The sequence below is a fragment of the Mauremys mutica genome, chromosome 8 (genome assembly GCF_020497125.1).
Source record: "Mauremys mutica isolate MM-2020 ecotype Southern chromosome 8, ASM2049712v1, whole genome shotgun sequence".
NCBI lineage: Eukaryota > Metazoa > Chordata > Testudines > Geoemydidae > Mauremys > Mauremys mutica.
In genome coordinates, this window is record NC_059079.1 from 4,788,942 (window position 1) to 4,815,222 (window position 26,281).

The 26,281-nt window shown below is 53.2% G+C and overlaps 1 protein-coding gene across 1 annotated transcript in view; it reads right to left on the bottom strand.

Moving 5' to 3' along the window:
• Positions 1-26,281, bottom strand: part of LOC123375765 (phosphatidylinositol 3-kinase regulatory subunit alpha-like) — a 291,825-nt gene that overhangs the window by 98,302 nt on the left and 167,242 nt on the right. The window contains exon 6 of the mRNA XM_045027009.1: positions 13,424-13,555. Within this exon, the coding sequence (XP_044882944.1) occupies positions 13,424-13,555 (132 nt within the window). The remainder of the gene's footprint in view (positions 1-13,423; positions 13,556-26,281) is intronic.

Sequence of the window (26,281 nt, forward strand, 5' to 3'; positions counted from 1 at the left end):
CAAGTTCAAACTTCATGGGCCAAGTTACATCTTTTGCTCAGTCTCCTGCCAAACACCGAATGATCCAGGGACCTGAGGAGCCAGCTGTTCCAGCCAGAGGGAAATCCCTGTCCCGGAGGCAGTTCCTGCGTTACCCACGCTGACTCAGCTGTGGTGAGAGCAGGAGAGAGAAGACAGCTCGGGGGTGGCTGGGGAAGCTGCCCTGAGCCAGTCTGTGCTGGATCTGGCCTGTGCATTCACCGAACAGGGATGAGGGCAGCAGGCCAGGGCTTGCCAACAGCAAAGGCATCGGTGGCAAATCAGAGCTGCTCCCCAGATAATCACAATGAACTTTGTCTACACAGGATGTCCCTGGGCAGCAAGCGAATGCGCTGGAAATTCACCTCCTGGCTTGCCAGGCAGCAGTGCCCTGTGCAGACAAGTCCCCAGTATGCAATCTGCTGGGCCGGGCCGTTCTCTGAGCCGCCGGCTCCTGCCGTTGTGCTCGCAGGTGCTTCCAGCCTGGCTGGAACCCAGTAAAAGAGGTTTGCTACCCCCACCCCATTAAACTGTGAGTTGAGACACAAACCCTCCAACCCAAGGGAGTTCTGAGCCAAAGGTGCCCCGGCCTCCTCCTATCAGCCCAACTGTGCTTCGGTCCCTGTGGCACGTCCTGCCGCAGCAGGGGATTAGCGGGAGGTAACGGAGCAATGGTAAGAGCTGGGAGTGGTCGTACGCAGACCATCGGCCAAACGGCTCCACGTAGCCAGGAACGCTACTAGTGCTGGAGATGGACCTACCGCAAAGACCCACCCTCTGAGCACCCTGGAAGCGTTAGCTCCACGCTGGGTCCTCTCTCTAAACAACAGTCAGTGCTTCGTCTCCAGGTCCCAACGCACGGCACAGCGGCAGCTCGGCATTCTGAGTGCCCTGTCCTTTGGCAGACGGGGAAACGGAGTCACGGCGAGGTGATGTGACTCGCCCCCGATTGCAGGGGCAGTCGGTGGCAGAACCGGGGCTCCGACCGAGGAGTCGGATTGTCAGAGGGCGTCTCCGGACAAAGCCAGCATGAGCCAGAGGTCCTCGGCACTGCTGAGATTCCTGACGCCCAGGCTGCTCATTATCCACATACGATCACACTGCCCCTACGCTCTGCTTGAAACTGTGCCAAGCAGGACCCAGCTCCCCTTTGGCCAAGCGGGGGAGCAAAGGGGGTTAAATTGCTGCTGTGGTGGAATATAACAGTAACCCACAGTCTCCTAACCCCCACTGCCTCACTCAGGCGTTACCGTTCTGGGGGATATGAAATATGGAGGCAGACGCCATCCACGGTAGCATTTTGTCTCCAGCTGGTACCTGCTCATCCAGGTAAGTACTAGTTTTACGTCAGCCCCTCGATGCTGAAGTGAGAATGGGCCCCACTGCAGTGGGTGCGGTCAAGCTCTGTGTGATGATGCGGTTCTGGCGGGACCCAACGGAGGTGCCAATTCAGGACCAATTGCTCAAACAGGGCAGTCACAGCCCTAGGCTGGGGTTTTTCCACCTCTAAGGCAAACCAAACCAGCCAGACAAAGAGGACTTTGGTCTTACCCCACTGGCTAGCCACAAGTCACACAAGCAATTCCCTTAGACACTCCAGTCTCCCAGTATCACCACCAGTGCCACTCGTCCTGGGGATGACTGGTTATGAAAACCAACACCCCAATAAAAGAAAACGGTTCTCTCGATTCCAAAGAATCAAGCACCAGACCCAGGTCAATATACACATCAGATCTTACCCACAAATCACGCTGTTGCCAATCCTTTAGAATCTAAAATCTAAAGGTTTATTCATAAAGGGAAAAAGATATAGATGAGAGCTAGGATTGGTTAAATGGAATCAATTACATACAGTGATGGCAAAGTTCTTAATTCAGGCTTGTAGCAGTGATGGAGTAAACTGCAGGTTCAAATCAAGTCTCTGGAACATCCCCCGCTGGGATGGGTCATTCAGTCCTTTGTGCAGAGCTTCAGCTTGTAGCAAAGTCCCTCCAGAGGTAAGAAGCAGGATTGAAGACAAGATGGAGATGAGGCATCAGCCTTTTATAGGCTTTTCCAGGTGTAAGAACCTCTTTGTTCTTACTGTGGAAAATTACAGCAAAATGGAGTCTGGAGTCACATGGGCAAGTCCCTGCATACTTTGCTGAGTCACAAGGCGTGTCTGCCTTCTCTCCATGGGTCAGTTGTGTAGCTGATGGTCCGTAATGGGCCATCAAGCAGGCTAGGCAGAGCTAACACCAACTTGTCTGGGATGTCTCCCAGAAGCACAGCACAATTTTGAAATACAGACAGTACAGAGCCAATACTCATAACTCCAACTACAAAATGACACATGCACCCAGACAGAATAATCATAACCAGCCACCCATAACCTGGTCTTAGACACCTTATATGACCCCCTTTACACAAGATTTGGTGCCACTATGTTCTATATGGTCCCCGATTATATCAATAACGTCACGGCCTGTATAAATGTAGGGCCGCGAGGGACCTTGAGAGGTCAGCTAGCCGAGCCCCCCACACCGAGACAGGACCAAGGAAACCCAGAGCCTAGAGCCCTGCACAGATACAAAATATGTATCTGCGGCCGAGCCGTGACAGAAGCGGTGAAAGCTTCCCAAAGAGGGGGCGGGGGGACCACTAGTCAAACCATGGCCCTCCCCCCCATGTTGCCCCTTCCCCCGCAAGGCCAGTCAGGTTTGTCTTTGCAATGTTCTGCCCGCGGCAGCACGTTTACCGAGTGGGACGTGCGCACGCCTGGAACCTGACGAGCCGCGTGGGGGCGGGAAGCTCAGCCCTTCCCATCCTGCAGATCAGCAGCCCGGCCTCCCCCATCCCCGTCCCGACAAGCTCTGCTCATCCACGGCACAGACGTGCCGCTCGGCGGGGGGAGCTGCGGACTCAGGATGAGGCTGTTGATTTAGATGAAGAAGCTACAAGTAAAGTGAAGGAATGAAGGCAAACGAGGAGCCTGACCCAACCCCCGGGGGCCTGACCCACCGCCTCTGTGTTTCAGTGGGAGTCCTGCCATTGAATCAGGCCTTGCCTGCCCTGGCAGAATAAACTAAGTAAGAATAAGCAGCTAAACCTGGCACGGCCAGGCTGGTCCGCGAGTACTTCCCAGGCCCAGTGCTCTTGCTCCTGGAGCTCGGAGTTCAAGACCGGGCTGAGGTTTACAAGAGGTACGCTGGCATCGCCATCCTCAGCGGGGGTCAGGGCGGCTAAGCGATAGTGACAGGAAACGGCCCCTTTCCAGCGCTGAGTCCCGGGGGGGGGTTTGACAGCTGAGTCATGGAGGTTTGAAGTGGGAGGGGGCAGTGCCAGGAGAAATGTGGTTGGTTGGCCACGTGCCATCGTGTGCGTGGAGGGATGCCGGGAACATGCAGGCACGCGAGCCGTTGGCCCTGCGAGCCCTTTAGCCGATGCAGTGGCTGGAGAAAGAGGCAATCGGCAGAGGGGGGAAAGCCAAAGGCGCCGTGGCAAGCGAGGCATTTCGAGCTGCGAAGGGCTTGTCCGCAAGCCGGGTCGTCGCTCATTAGGAGCTAATTCAATTCGGTCTCGTTTAGCCAGCTGCGTTCCCCACGGCGATCTCCTGGTTTGGTCCGTCCCAGGCGAGCCAAAAGCATGATTTAAAGAGGTGCTAATCCCGCGGACGGTGGAAATGTTTTATTCCTCGAGACAGGAAGGTCTCGGGCAGTTATAACAACAACAGAGGGGGAAACCTTATTTCAAAACTTGGGCTCCGAAGGAGGAAAAGGGAGCCAAGTTTTTAAGCGAAGCGGATGGTTAACCATTTGGGTGACCGTGCGACAGGGATCCTGCCTGGTGGAGACACTGGGATTCTGGGCTCGAAGCGGGAAGGAGAGTGAGCTCCTGAGGATCCCAGATGCAAAGAGAAACGGTACCCTCATGGGTCTGCCCCAGTGCTCTCTGGGTGATGCTATGAGCTGCCCTGCGGTCTGGGAGACGCGGAGTTAATTGCTGGAAGGGACTACTTCATGTTGCTCAACAGTGGCCCCTTCTGGCCAGTTGGGAACTACAGCGTGGCAGCAGCTGGCTCTGAAGGATGGGGCTGTTACACACTGCCGAGTGGGTGGAAGGTGCCAAGTGACCAGTCAGGCTGCCCAGGGCACACGGAGAGGCAGCATGGGGCAGTGGTTAGCGTGCAAGCTGAAGAGGGGAGTTCGATTCCTGGCTCTGCTGCAGCCTTCCTGCATGTCCTTGGGCAAGTCACTTAGCCACTCTGTGCCTCAGTTTCCCCCTCTGTAGCATGTGGCTCACAGCCCTGCCCTGCCTCCCAGGGGTGAGTGAGGATAAGTGTGTAAAGACTGTGAGGTGCTCATGTACTGTGGATGGGAGAACCCCTCCTGTCGGCACAGGTAGTGTCTACACTTCAGTGTACACAAGCCCTTAGCCTCAGATCCAAAGACAATCACAGTGGGGGCCAAGCAGCCTTTTTCGGGCTCAACAGAAGGTGCAGTCAAGCCCCTTTATGCAGTAAAAACAGCTCCAGGAAAGGGTGGTGATCACCCACGACAATCAGCCACATGGCGGCTCAGGACTAACCCGGGCACATGAACAGGGGTTTCCTGGGTTGCACAGGCAGAAGCTAGGATACTAGTTACAGACGGTGTTGGGGCAGAGCAAACCAGAGAGGGTGTCCGTGTGAGCCAGAGAGGACGCTCCCTGAGCGCACAGCTCACTGGAGGGGCAGACATGGAGGTATCTGGGCCCAGAATCAACGTTTTGTACATAAATGAGATGACCCCAAGTATATACCTGACTCGTATCACCAATATGTCGTCTCGTTCTGAACGAAACAGGCCTGCAGGGCTCCGACTATCAGCCAACTGAAGCCAAAGCCTGAGCAATGCAGCTACACAGGGGCCCCTGCGGCGTGGGGCCCCAGGCAATGCCCTGCTTGCTACCCCCTAACGCTGGCCCTGGCTCGTATATGCAGAAAACCAGTTCTTGTGGCACAGGGGGGCCGTGGAGTCTTTACAGCATGTGCTCCGAAAGGAAAAGGTTGAGAACTCCTGCACTCCACCGATGGCCCCGGGCTTCCTTTCTTTTGCCGGTTCAGCTTTCACAAGGCCATCTGCTCTGGACACGGACATTACAGCATCGCGGCGGGGACATGCATATGTGCCGGGGTGTCTATCAATTCATGGCTTCCTAGGCCAGAAGGGACCACTGTGACCATCTAGTCTGACCTCCCATATAACACAGGCCAGAGAACTGCCCCAAATAGTTCCTGCAGAAGATCTGTTAGAAAAACATCCCGTCTTGATTGAAACAAGTATCAGAGGGGTAGCCGTGTTAGTCTGGATCTGTAAAAGCAGCAAAGAATCCTGTGGCACCTTATAGACTAACAGACATTTTGGAGCGTGAGCTTTCGTGGGTGAATACCCACTTCGTCGGATGCATGCGATGAAACAGTCGTCAGTGATGAAGAATCCACCATGATCCTTGGTAAATTGTTCCCACTGGTTAATTACTCTCACTGTTGGAAATGTATATCTTCCATCCCATCTGAATCTGTCTAGGGTCAACTTCCAGCCCCTGCTAGAGCTTTCTCTGCTAGACTGAAGAGCCTGTTATCAAATATTTGCTTTAGCGGCAGGGTACTTACAGACTCTCATCCAGTCACCCCTTAACCTTTGCTTTCTTAAGCTCCTTGAGTTTATCACTCCCAGGCAGGTTTTCTAATCCTTTAATCATGTCATGGCTCTTCTCCCAACCCTCTCCAGTTCATCTACCTTCTTTTTGAACGGTGGGCACCAGAGCTGGGCCCAGGATTCCAGCAGCGGTTGCACCAGCGCCACATACAGAGGTGAAATAACCTCTCTGCTCCCGCACGAGATCCCAGGCTGGCATTAGCTCTTTTGGTCCCAGCGTTGCACTGGGAGCTCACATTCAGCTGATTCTCCACCACAGCCCCCAAATCCTTGCCTGTCACTGCTTCCCAGGAGAGAGTCCCCCGTCTGGTAAGTATGCTCCTAAATGTGGACATTTCCACATCGCCGTATTAAAACGCATTGTTCGCTGGTGCCTCGCTGACCAAGCGATCCAGGCCGCTCTGCCAACAGGGATCATTACTACTGGGAGGAGTTGGGGTGAGAGCTGACTCGCCCCACCTGGAGAGCTGGCTCCATCCCAGAACTCGGTGGTAACCGACCACAACTGGCACTGGCCTCGTCTACGCCACAAGCTCCATCTGTCCATGGCTGCAACCAGCCCCTAACAGATTAAACGGCACATGCTTTGCCTGCCTAGCTGCTGAATGAGGAGCTCAGTGGTTTCCAGCGCATGCACGCCCAGACGTATAAAGGTAGCTAGGTGCCGACGTCGCGTTCATTTCAATGGCAGTTAGGCACTGAAATAGCTTTGTGAATCTGGGCCTGCGGCCGCTGTATCGCCTCCCCCAGGAGCAATCATTCTAGGTAAATGCCCCAGTAGAGGAGATACGGGTGCTCCCGGAGCCACTTCCACACCCACGGCCACCAAGAAACAGAGCTGCCAGGAAAACCAGACAACAGCACCAGCCCAGCCATAACACTGGGCTTTGCACCGAGCAGAGGGAAGGTCTTTGTGGCTGCCAGGACCCTTCCAGAGAGCCAGCCTGTGGGGAACAAAACGTGGGCTCGGCTGGACCTCCCGCAGCTGCGGACGGTTCGCAGGTCTGGTGGCTCTGCTTGAGCTGCCGCAGGCATGCCTGCGGGAGATCCAGCCGAGCCGCGGGACAAGCGCCCCCTCCGCAGTCATGCCTGCGGCAGGTCCGGTCGTCCCGGGGCTCCAGTGGACCTCCCGCAGGCATGACTGCGGCAGGTCCGCCGGCCCAGCCTGCCGCCCCCCCGGGAAAGGGCCGCCCCACGCGCGTGCTTGCCGCGCTGGGGTCTGGAGCCGGCCCTGGTCACAGCCCCGGAGCAGCTGGTACAACGTGGGGGTGTGACCTCCTCTGAACGTCTGGCCTTCAGAAGCTCTGGGGACTGTGCTGAGATCGTGACTCAGCGTGTGGCATGGCAAAACACACACTGAGGAGCAAGGGCTGAGGGTTCATAGGTCTATGAATCTATGAAAAGGGGAGCCAGACGGATACTCCCCAGATCTCATCTAGCACTGTTCATCTGCCGCTCTTCCAGCACTTACTGAGGAGGGCAGGATCATTACCCCCATTTACACATGGGGAAACTGAGGCACAGGGCAGGGACGTGACCTGCAAAAGGTCACCCAGCGAGTCAGTGGCTGAGCTGGCAATAAGACCCCAGGTCTCCTGAGGCCCAGTGCTCTACCCACTAGGCTACACTGCCCCCCCGACTTGCGACGTTTGCCCATTGATTTTTAAGTCTTTGCTTGTTAAATCCTCGTACGCAGCTCCACTTGCCCATCCTAATACTGCACTTGAGGGCATGATGACAGAAGCTGGGAAGCACTGCGAGGTCATCCCACCCAGCCCCGGTCACCACGGTATCCCCCGTAGGGCTTTGCCCGAGTCTAGTGTTTCCACCTTGGGCAAAGGATCAGGTCGAATTCAAGCTGGCTGGATTGTACAAGATCATAGACAGCCCCAAACAAGGGGGAAGGTGCTCAGAGGGCGGCAGGAAGCACCATTATTAAGCTGTCCGAGCCTGAATCTTTTGTTATAAAGTCATGAAATTCCTCTGCTGGACAAGGCCACCCTAGCAGCTTCCTGGAGATGGCTTGAAGCGCTCTCCAGCCCAGCCTCGCCTGCAGGCAGGCTGCCAGAGCCACGCTGCTCAAGGGAGAGGATTCCAGAGCACAGTAGGTACCCAGCTGATAGGCCCCTTGGAAATACCAGCTAGGGATTATCAGTTCTTCTGGGCAGGGAATGGATCTTCCTATCCATTTGGAAAGCAGCCAGTACGTTTTGGATGCGACCACGATAGAAATAATATTCGCCATGCAGCCAGCTAGCTAGCTCTGCTGCTCCCGGGAAGGGTTTCCATGCGAAAGGCCCCCTTACAGTAGAGGAGGAGGACTGGACTAAGATTTGGGAGTCCACCGTTCAGTTCTCATCTCTATCCCAGACTCTGCGTGACGTGGGACAAGTGAACTGAGGATAACAATTCCCTACCTCACACTGGTGTGGAGGGGATAAATTCACTCCCGTGTGCAAGGTGCTGAGAAACGCTGGCGGGGCAGCGACAGAAGAAAGGCTGCTCTTTGGCGTAGTCCCTGCTTTCTCTCTGCTAGAAATCACTGAGAAGGTCTTTGGAGCCCAGCCTGGCTGCTGGATGAACTGAAGATTTCCGCCTGCCTGAACCTTCCCAGTTATAAGCACTTGGCCGGTTGCTTGAATGAAAAATTCAAATAAAACCTAACCTGTAACAATCTAATGCAGGCCAAAAACCCTCCCAGAGACCGAAAGGAGCTTCCAACATCCTGAGCGAAAAAGCAGAGCTTTTTCTATGCCCATATAAAGCCAAAAGTTGACTAGATTACAGTAAAACCTTCCCAGGCACCCAAGCCAAAATATTGTAATCATGCTTTCTTCCTGGGCCCGCAGCACAGGGACCTGGCAGCCACTTGGCCTTCTGGCATGGCCAGGGCCCACCGGCTCTGCGCCGAGAGCCTTTCAGCGTTTGAGACAACGCCACCTATTCGGGCGCAGGGTGAATTTCTCAGACGTGCCATTGGTTTTGCCACCGGGCGCCGTTATTTTGGAGCCACACATGTACCTGTACCAGAGGCCAGTGAGAGGTTGTTAAGGAGTAAATCCTGCAGCCATCAGCCTTCGCTCAGGAAGAATCGCACACTGAAGTCAGTGTGAATTTTTGCCTGACGGAGTAAAAAGTGAGTGAGGACTTCAGGATTTGACCAGGGGGGGATTAGAACTCAGGACCCAAGCTCTGAGGAGCTCTGCTTGCTCAGTCATGTGTCACTCCAGCAGAGGACTAGTCTTCGCAGACAAGGTCCTTAACCAAGAGTCCTGGTTCAGGACACTTCTGAACGTTTGCTCCTGCCCCTACAATGGGATGGGCTAGAAAGTCCAGATTCAGATGCTAACCAGGCCTTCTGCTCTGTATTTTCCTGACTCTTCTTTACTTCTAGGGCTGAAGAGAGTTAGTTTCTCCAGCATGTGTAACTCTCAAGGCATCTCGGCAAAGGGCTAGATACCAGCGATGCAGGCTCAGCTCACTTGCCTCCTTAGACATTAGGACCGGCTTTGCTGAGGGAGGGCATGCTGGGCTTATCCCAGGGGGATTTTCAAGGACAGCTGGGATCTCTGGCTTCTGCCCCGATAACCACCGGAGATGGGCACAACCGGCTGTGGTTTCACGTCTCCGCCCACAGGCAGTGTTTAGATACTTTGCTGCTGGGTGGAAATTCGTGGTGTTTGGCTTGGTTGACGGTTGTGCACAATCCAAAGGAGCAGCACTCGAATGCTGGAGGATTGTGAAATGCCTCGGCCGTGGTATGCGGAGAGCTTGTTTGTTATGATTCCTGGCATGGGAGAGGATTGTTTAGGAATTCTACCACAGCCTGCCGTAGAAGCACCACCAGACTCCTGAATTCCTCTGTGCACATAGCTCAGCTGGGCTGGTTTATGCAAGTATCTGCAGGAGGGGAAAACAGGGTACAGGAGCAAGGGGCCTTCCCTCGCCCATTGCGCTGCTGCACAATTTCAGACCTTGTGTTCTCCACTGGCCTGCGGCGTGTGCTCATGTCTCCGCTTAGTGGCTGGGCCCATAGACAATAGCAGCCTGCTACTTCCCCACTGCAGAGAGAGCTCTTCCTTAGTGCGAGTGGGCGAGCCTGTGAGTTCCAGTGTTGAAGTCCCTGGGTTCAATCCCCATCCTCGACTATGGCATCTGTTTGAGGACTCAGTTGCAGGCCTGGTTTACTCACAGCCCCTGGAGTGCAAGGAGTGAGCAGGCCTAGCACCCCTGCTGGCGCTGGGTATCCCAGAGAGGGCAATGCTGCCCTCTCCGTCAGCAGCCCCAGAGCCAGGAGGGAGCATGTCCTGTCCCTCGGGAAAGCACCGTGCCTACCTGAGACACTCCAGCAGCAGGCATGGGGCCTGCGATTCTCTGCAGTGGAGTTTGTGGCTAACCGTGGAAGGACAGGATTTCCTGAAGTTTGAGGAGCCCAAGCCGTCCTGGGGAATGAACTAACTGATTCTGCAGGTCTGAAAATCTCCCTGTCTCTGAGGGAGCTCAGATTCAGAGCTGAACGTCGCGGCCTGACCCATGGCACTCTGCTACAAGTGGGGTCATCAGCGGAGGACCCAATTTCCCCGTCACCAGCTTTGCTCTGCAGCTGATGGGGGGCCTCTCCCATGTTCTCAGCTTGATGGCTCGATTGACCCATGAGACAAAAAAACTGCAGCCAACCTAGCCCCAAACAGCTGACCTGTCTGCTGAGTACCACTGGCCCCCTTGCATTTACCGAATGGCTGTGAAAAGCTGCCGGACAGAGCGCATGGGTCATCTACAGTGGCTGCAATTGTTAGTAATGCTAAAGTCGTGGCTGTTTTGGAGGGAGTTGTGTGTTGGGGACAAGGATGGTGGATGAAGGGCAGGGGAGATGTCACATGCGCCTGATTCCTCAAGAAGCTTTCAGGTTCCTTTAACCCTTTCTTTTCAATTGAGATTAAAAAGGAAAAGAAAAAAACAAAAAAAAACAGCTGAAAATCCTACTGGAGGTGCCTCCATGAGGCCTGGGATGGAGCAGGCCAGGCGTGGTTTGTGCCGGTTAGTTTTAGAACCATCATTTCTGTTCTCAGTGACGATCTCTTGCTGCTTTTCAGCGGTAAAGGCCCAGGTCTGGAGCTGGTGTCAACTCTCCTAGCTCGCTAGACTTTAATGGAGCTCCCGCAGCTGACCCCAGCTGCAGATTGGCCACTCAGTCGCTGCCTTGCAGACTTTACAGGCGGAGGCCCTGATTCTGAAAACACCTTCCTGGTGTGACTAGCCTGTCCGCCTGACTGGAATGGGACTAGTCCCAGGAGGGAGGGTTGGCAGCACTGCGGCCTCCCTTGGGCAACAGACGATGCAACGGGGAAGGGAAACAAGGCAAAATCACGGCAGTGGTTTGGATTGGTGCTTGTTTCATCACTGCCCTTTGCGTTTGCTCCCTGCCCTGAACTGCCCGCCTGTTGGCCCGCCCCAGAGGTGGCTGCATTTCAGCCACGTGCGAAGTGTAATCTGTCGCTCTCTGTTGGTATAGCGCTCTGGGCTCCTTTGGGGTGAAAGGCTAGTGGTGGGCCACAGTCATCCCTGGGGTAACTCCATGGACAGCGGGGGTGGATTCGGCCCATTCTTACCTCTAAATCTCAGCGATACCTGGAACTAAGCAGCGAGGCCAAGAGCCTTCGAGTCTGGGCCCTTTCACAGACTGGCTGCAATAAGGAAGGGCATCCGCACAGGACTGAAGAGCGACTCTGAAGAGAAACCGATGCTGCTTCTGGTGAAGGGCTCTCCGTGGCTATTTAATGTTTTACTAGCAGGCCCCTGCCCGTTGCGTCCATCTCCCGATGTCATCCCAGTGATGGGCACAGCAGGGACAACGGGCTCCGGGGAGGTGAGTGCTTTTCCTAAAGGCTCTTCCATGCCAGCGGGGCGAGAGGTCGCCGGCAGCGTGACAAATGATGGATGAGGCAGGGAGGGGCGGCGGGGACGTCGCTTTTAATGGCGATCGATTTCTTGACCTTGATCTAACACTTGGGGTGGGGGGTTTCCACGTGCTCCATCCGTCCCTGGCAGTTGGATCATTACGAATAGCCGCTTGAAGAGATTATTATGGACTGGGAGACAGGGACAAAGCCTGATGATGCCTGTTAGGAAGGGAGGACGGGGGAAGCAACGTGTTCTGCTCGTTTTGAGATTCAGCTTCTTCGGAGTGTCGGCTAACAGGAGCCACGGCTCAAGTAAACTGGAGCAGCCAGAGCTCTAAAGCAGTAACTGGGAACGGGAAAACGAATGGGAGTCGGGTGGTCTGGGTTCATTTCCTTGCTTTTCCAGGGTGACCCTGGGCCAGTCCCTTAGTTTCCCTGAACTTCCTTTGAAATGGGGATAATGCTACTCCCTTTTGGTCGCCATTTGTCTGTCTCGTCTCTTTAGATTGTAACCTCTCCAGGGCAGGGACAGTCTACCATGTCCTCTGTGTACGTAGAGTGCTTAGCCCAAGGGGGACCCGATCTCAGATGGGGCCTCTAAACTCTGCTGCTGAGGATGGATTATATCGGGAGCATTTCCTGGTACAGAAACCCTTGCAATGCAGCCTACCCTACATGGCACTTCATCCCAGATCCGTGTCAGCTACCACACTCGAAGCAAAATTGACTTCAATCAGCTGGGTGTATTAGGCTCTTTAGAGGGAGACCTCTAATGAACTGTGAGATGCCCACAAGGTAGAAGCAAGGGTGATTCAGTGAGGGGCATCTTTCCTGATCCATTATCCCAGTGGGATGGGAGGGGGTGCCGCTGTGTTTGGGAGGAGACATTAAGCCTTTATCCCAGCCTCTTGGGGTCATTAAAATACATCACTATGTTTTTCTCAAGTGTAGAAAGAGAGAAGGAATCCTGCGAAGGAAATTTCCCCTGAAGAGCATTACCTGGAGACGCATTGCTGCCCCTTCTACATGGGTGGAATCTGCAATACATTTCAGGGAATCTCCAGATGCAAGCCCACCCCTAACTTTAAAACAAACAAAAGGAAGTATTTCTTCACACAGCACACAGTCAACCTGTGGAACTCCTTGCCAGAGGATGTTGTGAAGGCCAAGACCATAACAGAGTTCAAAAAAGAACTAGATACATTAATGGAGGATAGGCGCATCAATGGCTATTAGCCAGGATGGGCAGGGATGGTGTCCCTAGCCTCTGTTTGCCAGAAGCTGGGAGTGAGCGACAGGGGATGGATCACTTGATGATTCCCTGTTCTGTTCATTCCCTCTGGGGCACCTGGCATTGGTCACTGTCAGAAGACAGAATACTGGGCTAGATGAACCTTTGGTCTGACCCAGTAGGGCCATTCTTATGTTCTTATCTCTTCTGTATCGGGGGAATCCTAATCTAGAGGGACCGATATTAGACCCAGTGGAGGACAGTGGAAATCTCACGGGAACAAGTGATCTCATGAGGTTTCCCCCATGCTTGCCTGAAATCCACACATGGCTAGAGAAGCTAGAGGATGTCTGACGCAGTCTAACTGGAGCCCTAGCCCTGGCTTAACCACATGCCTTAACTCCAGCCCTTCAACCTAAGCCCAGTCTGGATCCAGATGTGGACCCCACCGGTCACTCCAGACCAAGTTCTATTCAGTAGCACCAGCAACTGCTCACAAGATGCAGTGATGGCCCCTTTACCAAGCCTTCCCATGATGAAGCTTGAAGAATCCCACCACCCATAAAGCAACCAGGCAAAGCAAACGGGGTGATTACCTTGAGCAGTGTAGACTAATTCGCTGTAGATTGCAGGGTGGATCACAGGGCATGGGAGCTCGTGGAGGTACCACTTCAGTGCCTCGGCCAACGTCTGCCCATCAAACGGGTCCGTGTCTACAGCTGCTGCATCTGGAAGGGGAGCGGAGGAAGAATGTCACTCCCACAGGCCAAAGATACAGACGAGCTGAGGGGGGAAATGTCTGTCCCAGAGCAAAACCCTTCATGGTCTGGAGGGATCCAGCACCGAGGCTGAAACTGACCAATCCTCACGGTAGAGATACGCACGCACGGCAATCACTGGAGACAACAATGGTGCTCGTGGCTGGCCTGGGCTAAAGCAGCCTATTATGTTTTGCTACCCCCATCCTACTCCATCCCTGCCAAGCCCTTCTTTGTCTCATCCACCTGTTGGGGGAAATCCTGATCCACTGTCATCAATGGCAAAACTCCCACTGGCTTCGATGAGCCTAGCCTCTCTCCCCTTATGCCTTGTGTGGTTAGACTGAAAGCTCTTTGAGGCTGGGATGCTCTCATGCTGTATATCTGTACAGGACCTGGCGTAATTGGGCATGGACCCACAACAATCCACTGAAGGAGAAGGCCAGTTTTCAATATGCTGTAATTAACGGAAAACAATTCAAAGCAAAACAAAACACCATCAACGAAAGCCGATTCGTCCTCCTCAGAGAGAAGCCCGTAACCTGCTTAAAAGTAAACACTGGCAATTAAAAGAGACAAGCACATCACGAACCATGGGCCATCCAATTATTTTCCCTGTGTCCTCAAACGTGCCCCTTTGAAAAGAAGAGGAGCTGCTGAATTACCACCAGGGTGTTACACGCTGAAATTGAGTTTTGAATTGAACGGCTCAGAAGTTTGGATTGATTTGAGCATTGGGCTTTAATAACAGAGACATCCTCCCAAATTGCTTTACAAACGACACATCAGGAATCACTGAAATGCAGCTGCCTCTGGAGTTGGGCACGGCAGTGTATAAATGCACACAGTAACACTAGAAGGAAGTGAACGGAATTTGTCTGGGATGCTGGTGTCAGTGCTGGGACAAGTCCAGTAGGCTCTTTAACAAGCACAAGGGACTCAGAGTGGCCCTCACAGCAGCGCTATGCAGGGGCATTGCTTCACCGCTTGTTCTGAGGAAAGAGCAACCGAAAAATAAATCCCTAGAACTCCTGCATTGTGGGTTTTCGTTGGAGGTCTCCCAGCCAAGCTCTGGCCAGGGGAGCTTGCTGGAGGAGGGATGTGACAAAGTTCCTCCGCTTATTGGCGGATTTGCTCGCCTCACAGATTCACCCTGTGGGTCGGGAAACTGCCCAGAGACCTTCCCCTCTGGTAGAAGCCACAGTCCAGGTCAATTCCTCCTGTGTCTGATCAGGAGTTGGGAGGTTTTGGGGGAACCCGGGCCCGCCCTCTACTCCAGGTTCCAGCTCAGGGCCCTGAGGACTGCAGCTGTCTATAGTGCCTCCTGGAACAGCTGCACGACAGCTACACCTCCCTGGGCTACTTCCCCATGGCCTCCTCCAACCACCTTCTTTGTCCTCACCACAGGACCTTCCTCCCGGTGTCTGATAACGCTTGTACTCCTCAGTCCTCCAGCAGGATGCCTGCTCACGCTCAGCTTCTTGCACGCCTCTTGCTCCCAGTTCCTCGCACGCACGCACTTCCTCTCCTCTGGCTCCCTGGCTCCCCCTGGCCTGACTGGAGTGAGCCCTTTTACAGCATCAGAGGGGCCTTAATTAGAGTCAGGTGCTTAACAGCCTCGCCTGACTCTTAGCAGGTTCATTGGAGTCAGGTGTTCTCATTAGCCTGGAGCAGCCCCTGCTCTGGTCACTCAGGGAACAGAAAACTGCTCAGCCAGTGGCCAGTATCTCTGCCTTCTACTACTCTGCTGTTCCCAACTGACCTGGGTCTATCACAGGGGGGAAATCGGGTTAATCAAAATGTTTTGTTTTGACCAAAACAAATACAAAATAAATAAATAAAAGGTCGTGTGCGGATTTGGCCGTTTGGCGTTTCATCGTATGTAATACAGCAAAAACGGAACCAAGAGTCGTTTCAAACCGAGACATCTAAACGGTTCATTTGGACAGCGCTGAACCGGCCTGTTAGGATCCTGTCCGAATGCTCCGTTCCCCAGTTTTAATCCGAATTGAAATGTCACTGAAATGGATGCAACGTCCTGACCGGTTTCGGGTTTGACCGAACCGCGTTTTCCATCAGAAAGCGGGTTTGTTGACATTTTCCCCACTGGTTCTGCCGGCCAGCCCCGGCCCTGCTCAGGGACCAAACTGGATCACAGTCCAAAGTGCTACAGGGCAGGCTTAGCAGCCAGCGGAACGGCTCAGAAAGCCTTCGACCAGGGGCCGGAGCAGTCCTCGGTGGCAGCAGAGCAGGGGTGATGTCTGTGCAGAGAGGATTCTGCTTCCTGGGCCGTCTCTGAAGTACCTTGCAAAGGCGGTGGACGGAGCCAGAGGCTACAGAACCGCTTGGGTCCACTAGCCGAAATCTCCCATCAAAGCGAGCCTCGTGCTGCAGGGGCTGCCGGCTGGGGGAGGGCTCCATCCAGTCCAGCTGGGGACAGATACGTTTCATTCTAGCTCCGTGGGCATCCTAGCAGGATCAATCGCAGCAACGCTCCGCTGCATCTCCCAACAGGTGCCAGAGCCACCCCTAAAAGAGAGCAGCCCGTCCTGCTTCACTCCCTTCCCAGCCTAGAACGCCTTTGCATGGGTCCCTGGATGGCTGCCAAGCCCCCTCTCCCCTGCGGCTTGGGGCTGGCTTTTGTGTTCAGACCTGGGTCACTGTGTCATCCAGCTGCTTAGAAACCCACAGTTGCTCGGACACCCTCTCCAACGCACTGCGTGCCAGAGGCTGGGCTGACGGGGCCATCGTGACAGCTGTTTACATGAGTGCGGGCCAAGGTGACTGGGAAAGATCAGCGGTGATTGTGAGCCTGGGAGGTTTTAATAACTCCTGGTAATTATTAGCACCACAGACTAAGGCCTCTGCTAATTCGCTGGGTTAAGTGTCAGCACGGATGCCGCATCCCAGGCACTGGGATGAGCATTTCTGTGCTTTGAGGCCTCTCAGGGAAAACACCCAGCAGATTTTTGGAATGTGCCGTGTTACCAGGGAACATTTACTGCTAGCGTGACTCCGTTCAGACCCACAGACTGACACACAGGATGCACTGGGCCCATCCCGGTGAGTCTTTGCACCAAGGACTCACTTACACCGAACACTGGATTTCGTCTCCGTTGTGCGCTCTTCGGCCAAAAGCCTCAGTTTTGCCGGTGGGGAAACTGAGGCCCAGAGCGGTTAAAGTGACTTGACCCAAGTTCACAGGCCAAGAAAGGAACCACAGGAGTCCTGCCTCCAAGTCCTCTGCTCTAACCACTGAAGCACACTCCCTTTGTCCCATCAGCCTACCCTGAGTTATAGCAGATAAGGACAACTGGAAACACTTGACCATTTTGGATAAAAGTCACGGCACGTTTCTCACTTCGTGCATGGCAGCATGAGTAAAGGCAGCTCCGGCTGAAATCCTTTGACGCTGGTGACTCCACTGTGAATGGAGATTCTTCTGAGGGTCCCAACAGAAAGCCAGCTGCTGTGGTGTGCTGTGCTCCTAGGGGTATGCAGTGGGTGCAGTGCCCTTGACTTTCCCCCATCATCCTCCACAAAGGCCTTTGCTGTGTATGCAGGAGAGCCATCCACAGATATATGGCATGATGCTGGTCTATGCCATAGCTACCCCACCATCCTAGCTGGCAGCCATGCTGGCCAAATCGCTGGTGTAGGTGCAGTTCTACTGGACAAAGACCATTTGAGGGTGTAGCTTATTTTGTCTGGGGAAATGGTATAAGCTATAATGACAAGGGAACTCTCTTGCTGGTACAAACTGGGTCTCCACTAGGAGGCTTTGCTGGTGCAGCTACACTGGTGTGACTCTACCAGCAAAGCCGTGCGAGTGTGGACAAGGAACTAACCCGGGAATGAGCACCGTGCTCTGCACAAGAGTCACACCTCCGGCACAATCCACACAACAAAGCTTATCCTGCCCCCAGGATCACACCAGACAAAGCTCCTGTTGCCCGCTACCTCTGCTCTGCCAACACCCTCACCTCCGGTGTCCATTTGTGTCTTTCCCCCACTCCCGTCTCCGTGCCTTTCTCCGGGCTGTCCCGGCACAGAATGTCCCCTTTAGAGTTCACCCAACCTCCACCCTTCTTGTTCCATGATGCTCACTAGATGTCAACACACCACCACCAAATTATACCCCAAAAGGGGCTTCCTGATGCAACCCCAGCTCCTCCACTTCCTGGCTGAGATTGAAGCTGTTCATGGCAGAGACTGGAACGACTGGGTAGTGCCGAGCACGGGGTTGGCGTTACACTAGTAAAGAATGCCAGTTTTCCCCGGACGCAGCCTTCACTGGCCTCTGCAGCTCCTGGGAGCTACCAGACTCGTGTACAGGCTGGTAGAGGGGCCACTTGTGCCTCTGAACCTGCCAAGGCCCCCTTGTGCGACAAAGACCCACGATGGGGTGTGTGTGTGTGGGGGGGGGACACAAAAATTGTTCATGCAGGAAACTTAACATGCCACAGGACTCATTGCTTGGGTGTCAATTGGTCTGTCTAAAACCTGGCCTGAAAATAGGGCAGTAAATCCGCTGGGGAGAGCTTTAACGCCCGCCTGGAGAGCCCGACACAATGCACACTGGGGATGGCTCTCCCAGCAGAGAGCTAAACAGTTGCGATTATCCCTTTATGTCAAATGACCCTTGTTTTACGCATTAGGGCCTGACTCTGCTTCACGTAGCCTGATGCAAATCAGGAGTGACTCTGCTGAGCTCAGTGGAGCTGAGGGGATGTCAAACCAGTGTCAACCGAGCCCTGGGCCTACAGATCACAGAGGTACTGGAATGGGGCGGGGGGAGGTCAGGGGGCCACCCCCCCCACACACACTTTTAGGGACCTTCTGCCGCTCCTGGCGGCTCCTCTTTCTGGACCCCTCTTCAGAGGCTTTCCAGGGGCAGATACAAAGATTAAGGGCAGCTGCGATGGGAGAGGGCTACGTTCAGATGTGAGTGGGAAAATACAGAAATGAGCGGAGCTCGAAAGCCTCCCAAGAGGGGTTACTACAAAGACCAAGGAACCCCAGCCTAACCCGAGGTGGAATGATCCATAACCTGGCCCCTAACTAGAGTCAGGCGCTCCCCTGGGCCGCTCGTACCCTGTCGCGCTGCGGGAGTCGAACCCACGACTTGGCCTGCGGTTCATTCCCCAAGAGGGGTAGCTGAGATCCAGCCCTTCAGGCTGCTCACCGGCTGGGCCCGGGACTTCGGTTCCATTGCAAACACTAATCCTCTGTAGCTGGTGTTTTCCTGGCCCTCAGGACGGCAGGCAGCCGACCCAGCCATCTGCAGCACTAGGCCTCCCATCTTCACCTCACACAATGGGGAGAGGTGACCCCACTTTCACTGAGCCTCGACCAAGTCTTGGTCTAGGCTCCAGGTCACGTTTTGGTCAGTGGTGTGAGTGCCCCGTACTGGCTGCTTCTATACAGGGCCACTGTGAGGCACCTGAAAGAAAACCCTGGTCGGTCCCTTATTTACAGGAGACAAAAGAGGCCTTCACTTCACGCTTGGCTTCGTGACCAGCCAGAAAACCACGCTGCACAATGCCAGAAGCGAAGCCTCTAACCCAGCAATTGGAGACACTACCTCATAGTCAGTGCTGACCACAAGCCTGACTCCCCCGGGGAACAGCAGGTTCAAACCCAGTGGCTAGGTCCGTGAGAAAACAGACTCGTAACAAAGTCAGCCTGGGGCAGCAACCTGCCTTGGCCAAGTGTGACACAGAGCAAGGCATATGCTGGGTCTGTGCTGCATTCCCAGGAGCAAAAGGCTGGGGCACACCCCGGTGATTTTCCCGAGGATTATGATGATTGGAAGAAATGGAAATGTACGAGCTACAAATGCCATGGTAATAACCCTTAGCAGTGCTTCTATTGCCATCTTAGTGCACAGATCTGCAAGCAGAAACTCTGCATGTGTTATTAACTGGATGCACTGGACGGTGGTAACTGTTTGGGGCACCACTGGTGTCATGTGACGGGTATTTGCACTTGGGCTGGAGCCGGGGTATAAAACCCAGTTTCTCCCCAGGACATCTGTACCCCACTCCTCTGACCCTTCCCAGCTCTAGCTGCTGCTCTTCTAGACAGAGTGAGGGGGGATTTCAACTACCGGAAGGGGGTTCCAAAGAGGATGGAGCTCGGCTGTTCTCAGGGGTGGCAGATGACAGAACAAGGAGCAATGGTCTCAAGTTGCAGTGAGGGAGGTCTAGGTTGGATATTAGGAAACACTATTTCACTAGGAGGGTGGTGAAGCACTGGAATGGGTTCCCTAGGGAGGTGGTGGAATCTCCATCCTTAGAGGTTTTTAAGGCCCGGCTTGACAAAGCCCTGGCTGGGATGATTTAGTTGGTGTTGGTCCTGCTTTGAGTAGGGGTTTGGACTAGATGACCTCCTGAGGTCCCTTCCAACCCTAATCTTCTATGATTCTATGATTTTTCCTTTGGCAATGTATTTTCCTTATTTATTATCATTTATGATATTGTTACAAGCTGTGAGCAACCTTGTTATGAGTTGAATTAAAATCACATTGAGATTTATAGGTGTGAATTCACCCTTTAATTAACATCACTGTCAGCATATGCCCCCATCTAAAACAAAAGGTGTAGGCAGGGGCGGCTCTAGACATTTTGCCGAAGGCAGCCTGCCTGCCACCCTCCCGGTGCCGGCGGAGCGCCCCCCACGGCTTCCCGCCCCAGGCAGGCGCTTGGAGCGCTGGTGCCTGGAGCCGCCCCTGGGTGTAGGTGAACCCATCCAGGAGCTTTCGGCTGAGTATTGTTTTGGGTAGGGAGGGAGAGAGAGTGTGTAGAGAGAGAGCTGGGAACAGATAAGAACAGAGAGATGGAGAGGCAAGAAAGCCAAGCAGCAGCCGGTAAGCGCAGTGTGACCTTGGAAAAAGCCAGGGAGCATTTTTGGGTCTGATGTTGACTAAAAAATTATGGGGGATGTTAGCTCAGAAACTGCTCCCTTTGTTCTTGGGGCCTTCTATGTTCAGAGACATAGAGTTTTGTTCCTGCCTTGTAAATAAGCAAGACTGCGTCCAAGAAAATCCCAGCCGCCATCAGTTTCTATTTCCAGCTGGAACATCCCCAGGGCCCTGAACTCTGACTCGCTGCTCAGGTCAAAAAGGAGCAACAGTATAATATAAAACTGAACAAGTTGAAACCAAATGTTTTGAATGACCTGAAATGGCACTTCTCCCTGCCCCCAAATTCCCTTCCCTTCGCCCCCAAATTCAATTCCCCCCTGCCCCCAAATTCACTTCACAGAAAACTTCTGAAATTTGACACTTTGTTCCATGACAAAAAACAAACGTCAGAATGTTGGAACTTCCCAGGAAACGGCCATTCCGGTTCCCGCGCTGCTCTGTTTGGGGGCATGAGAAGCATCCCACGTGCCTGCAAATCGGAGGACTGGATGTTCCATACAAGTGGGGACCCACCCCGGTGCTAAACCCCAGCCCTGAGCACATCACAGCTTGGGGGAACTTTGACTCTGGGCCTTGAGCCCCGCTTCCCAACTATCCCCCATTTGTATCATGAGAACCCAGGCGCCGAGCCCCCCTGAAGTTTGAATCTGGACACTGACACCCTGTGGAGACGCAGTTATCGGTTCTGTGGGGCTCCGCGTACACCCAGAGCCGTGGGAGCAGACCTGGCAAACGCAGTCAAGGAGAACCGCTCTGGCTTTCCTGAGCCATTGTGGGCATATTGCTCTGCTTCAGTCTAATGCCATTTGTCACTGTCCGTTTTCACGGCAGGAGACAAGCTAGGCAGAGGTGTTTAAAGACAGAGACTCGACTCTCTGATGAGAGCTCTGAACAAAGGAGCCATTTTTCACCCATCTTAACAGAGGCTGTCTAGGAGGCCAGGGTTTGTTGCAAAGCTTGTTAACTCTCAGCTCCTAGTGCATCCCCAAAGGGCAGAGGCGCGAGACCCAATGAGCAAGCGAGAGAGAGACAAGGAAATGGCTGGGTTTTTCCTCCCTGCCCTTCTTAAGACACTATTGTGGCATCTTGTTGTGTTGCAGCACGAACGCTTCCTGGGGGCAGTTAAAGATCAACATTGAAAATATGGTGCGCTGGTAAAGCCCTTTTGAGCTGAGGATCTCCAAGCACTGTACAAATAAGCCCTTCCAGGCTCCTGGCAGACAAGGTGTTATTCTCCCCATCTCACAGATGGGGCCGGGAGAGATTTAAATCCTCAGAGTTCTTCTTCCATAGTAAAGCGCCTCTCCCCAAGGAATGAGTCAGCCAGCACGTAACAACACAGACCTGTGTCAGCCATCCGGCTGATGGCCACGCCGAGCCCTGCAGAGTCGAAGGGTCCACCTCTGCTCGAGCCAGAGGTGTAATTTCCATCTCACACGGACGTCGCTTGGATCAAGCTAGCATGCTATAAAGAGAAGCAGCGTGATGCGCTACCCGCCCCACGTACACCCTACCCAGGACCCCAGGCATTTACTCGGGTGGCTAGCCCGTCCTGCTGCCTGCCTCGCCGCAGCGACACTTCTGTTTTTAGCTCAATCGGAGCTACTGTGCGTGTGTCCATCCCAGCTGGGAATCACCCTCCAGCTGCCGTGTAACTGACACTGCGCTGAAAGCGGCTGGGGGGGACCAGTCTCTTTACTAATATCCCAGGGGTGCCCACCTGAGAGCCGGCACCCTGCGGTGCTGGGCGTTTTACAGACACATCTGGTGAGAGGCAGCCCCTTCCCCAAAGAGCTTGCCCGGGACAGCCAAAGGGAAGGGGAACTTTTGCAAAGTGATTTGCTCAAGGACACCCAGCAGCCAGTGGCAGAGCTAGGAACAGAAGCCAGATCTCCTGACTCCCAGTCCAACTCCCTGCCTGCTGGGTCACACAACCTCCTCCCGTGCCCATTTAGACGAAAACATTCTCTGCAGAGCCACTGACTCCCAGTTTCTCTCTACTCACTCGCTCTCTTAGGGAAGAGCAAATCCTGTTATATTCCTATAAATCCCCTGTATAGTTAAACCCTCTCGTGTGGGGGGATGGGGAGGGCACCTGTAGTGAATAGATCTTTGTCTTTCCACGAGACCAGGACTAGGTAGCAATTATGCCTCCCTCGGCTCTGAGCAGCTATTTTGACCAGGTCTCCTGATGCTGGAATAATAGGTGGCAATTATTTATCCTCCTCCTCTGGGTAGTCATTTTGTGCACAAGCTCGAATTTTCTCAGTTGAACTCACACTCACAGTAATTTCTCTACCTCGTCTGAACCAAGAGTGGCTAGGGTCTCATTTTACCTGTGATTTGACTAGCCAAACCAAAACAGTCCCTTAATTTCCCAGCAGCAGCAAATGACGACACAGGGGAGGGCTCGTGTTTGCACAGATTCACAGATTCCAAAGCCAGCAGGTACCATTGTGATCAGCTAGTCCGACCCCCTGTATAACACAGGCCAGCGAACGTCCCAGGATAACTCCTAGAGCAGAGCTTTTAGAGAACCATCCAATCTTCCTTGAAAAATTGTCAGTGGTGGAGAATCCCCCACAGCCCTTGGTAAATTGCTCCAATGGTTAATTACCCACACTCTTTAAAATTTATGCCTTATTTCCAGTCTAATTTTGTGTCGCTTAAACTTCCAGCCATTGGCTCTAGTGTTAGCTTTCTCTGCTAGAGTGAAGAGCCTCTCATTAAATATTTGTTCCCTATGCAGGTATTTGTAAACTGTGAACAAGTCCTTACTGTTCTCTTTGTGAAGCTAACTACACCGAGCTCCTTGAGTTATCGCAGTCAGTCAGGTTGGTTTTCCAGTCCTTTAACCATTTTCATGGTCCTTCTCTGACCGGGGCGGCTCTAGCCATTTCGCCGCCCCAAGCACGGCGGCACGCCGTGGGGGGCGCTCTGCTGGTCGCCAGTCCCGCAGCTCCGGTTGACCTCCCGCAGACGTGCCTGTGGATGCTTCACCGAAGCCGCGGGACCAGCGGACCCTCCGCAGGCACGTCTGCGGGAGGTCCACTGGAGCTGCCTGCCGCCCTCCCGGCTACCGGCAGAGCGCCCCTCGCGGCATGCCGCCCCAAGCACGCGCTTGGCGTGCTGGGGCCTGGAGCCACCCCTGTCTCTGACCCCTCTCCAATTTATCAACATCTTTCTTGAATTGTGGACACCAGAACTGGACACAGGATTTCAGCAGCGATTGCACCAGGCCTAGTACAGAGGTGAAATAACCTCTCTGCTGCGATTCCCCGTTCATGCATCCAAGGATCGCATTAGCCCCTTTGGCCACAGCGTCGCACTGAGAGCTCATGTTCAGCTGATGTCCACCATGACCCCCAAATCTTTTTCAGTGTCACTGCTTCCCAGGATAGGGTCCCCCATTCTGTAAGTATGGCCTACGTTCTTTGTGTCTGGATGTCACCATTTACATTTAGCCATGTTACAATGCATATTGTTTGCTCGTGCCCAGCTAAGAAAGCGACCCAGATCACTTTATCAGTGACCTGTCCTCTTCAGTATTTACCACTGCCCCAGTTTTTGTGTTCTCTGCAACCTTTATCAGTGATGGTTTTATGTTTTCTTCTAGGTCTCTGAGAAAAATGTTAAAGAGCGTCGGGCTAAGACTGGATCCCTGCAGGACCCCACTAAAAACACACCCACTCAGTGACGATTCCCAGTTTACAGTTACAGTTGGAGACCCATCAGTTAGCCAGTTTTTAATCCATTTAATGTGTGCCGGGTTAATTTTATATCCTTGTGCAGTACCAAGCAATGTCCCTGCATAGCGCTGCTGTGAGAGCCACTCCGAGTCCCTTGTGCTTGTTTAACGCAGTACCAAGTCAAATGCTTTATAGAAGTCCGAGTATATTACATCAACTCCTTTATCAGCCAAACTTATCTCATCAAAGGAATATCAAGTTAGCTTGACAGGATTTACTTTACACAAACCCATGTTGATTGGCATGAATGATATCACCCTCCTTTAATCTCTGTTGATCAAGTCCCATTTCGGCTGCTCCATTATCTTGCTCATGGTCAATGTCAGACTGACAGACATAGAATTATCCAGGTCACCCCGTTTACCCCTTTTAAATATTGGCACACCATTAGCTTTCTCCCAGTCTTCTGGAACCCAGTGTTCCAAGACTTACTGAAAATCAACATCAACGGTCCAGCAAGCTCCTCAGCCGGCTCTTTTAAAACTCTTGAATGCAGGTTATCAGCACCTGCTGATTTTAAAAGGTCTAACTTTTTAACTGCTGTTTAACATCCTCCAAAGATACTAGTGGAATGGAAAGAGTGTTATATCTTTACTCTATCTGTCTTTGATCCCTCCCCCATAGCATTGTTGGACCTAAGTGGTAATGAACAGGTAGATGCGTGTGAGCCACTGCTCCAGTGCTTGTGATAATGTCGCCCCCCGGTTGCTGGAGGCCTGAAGGGAGGATAAAAGTCTTAATACTGCTGCCAGCTAGAGGAGATTACCCTTAAATTCAAGTGGGAGAGCCCTGAGTTTATGGAATAGAACAGTGGTCCCCAACCTTTTTCGTCTGACGGGCGCCAGATGAAGGACGGTGGTGGCGGACGAGCATCTGCCGAAATGCTGCCGAAATTCGGCAGCATTTCGGCAGATGCTCGTCCGCCGGCCAGTATGTGGGTGCACTTAGACTCCCCTGCGGGTGCCATGGCACCTGCGGACACCGCGTTGGGGACCCCTGGAATAGAAGATTAGAGCTGAACAAATAATTGATTTTTTGGTTTGGTAGCTGAATTGAAAAATCTGAAAATTATTTTGTTTCTAACTAAAATGGACTTTTCCCCCATTTTTTCTTGCTGACACAACGTCGCCTCCCTCCCAAGAAATTCACTTGGGTTGATTTAAAATGCCATTTTCTAGCCAAAATGCCAGTTTGAAACACAATTTCATTTTGAAACGAATCGCTCCGAAAATGTCAAAACGAACCATTTCAGCATTTTTACCTGCTTTTTACCTGGCTGAAACTATTTGCTGAATTCGACCCACATTGGCAAAGAGTTTCAGTTGCCCCAAAACTGCATTTTCTGGTGAATTTACTATTCGTCGGAAAAAGTATGGCCAGCTCTAGTCCTTCTACTCCCTGGGCGTGTGTACAGTCACGGTGTCCGTATGCAGCACTGCCCACCCTACAGGAGCTATTTCTGTTGTTGTGGCAAGTAGGAGTTTAATTCAGCACAAGGATCAGTTACAGTTTTCTAGTGCCCCAAGGGTCAGTCCTGGGGCCGGTTTTGTTCAACATCTTTATCAGTGATGTAGATGATGGGATGGATTGCACCCTCAGGAAGTTTGCAGATGACGCTAAGCTTGGGGGAGTGGTAGATATGCTGGAGGGTAGGGGTAGGGTCCAGAGTGGCCTAGACAAATTAGAGGATTGGGCCAAAACAAACCTGATGAGGTTCAACAAGGACAAGTGCTGAGTCCTGCACTTAGGAAGGAAGAATCCCATTCATTGCTACAGGCTGGGGACTGACTGGCTAATCGGCAGTTCTGCAGAAAAGGACCTGGGGATTACAGTGGACGAGAAGCAGGATATGAGTCAGCAGTGTGCTCTTGTTTCCAAGAAGGCTAATGGCATATTGGGCTGCATTATTTAGTAGGAGCATTGCCAGAAGATCGAGAGAAGTGATTATTCCCCTCTATTCAGCACTGGTGAGGCCACACCTGGAGTACTGCATCCAGTTTTGGATCCCCCACTACAGAAGGG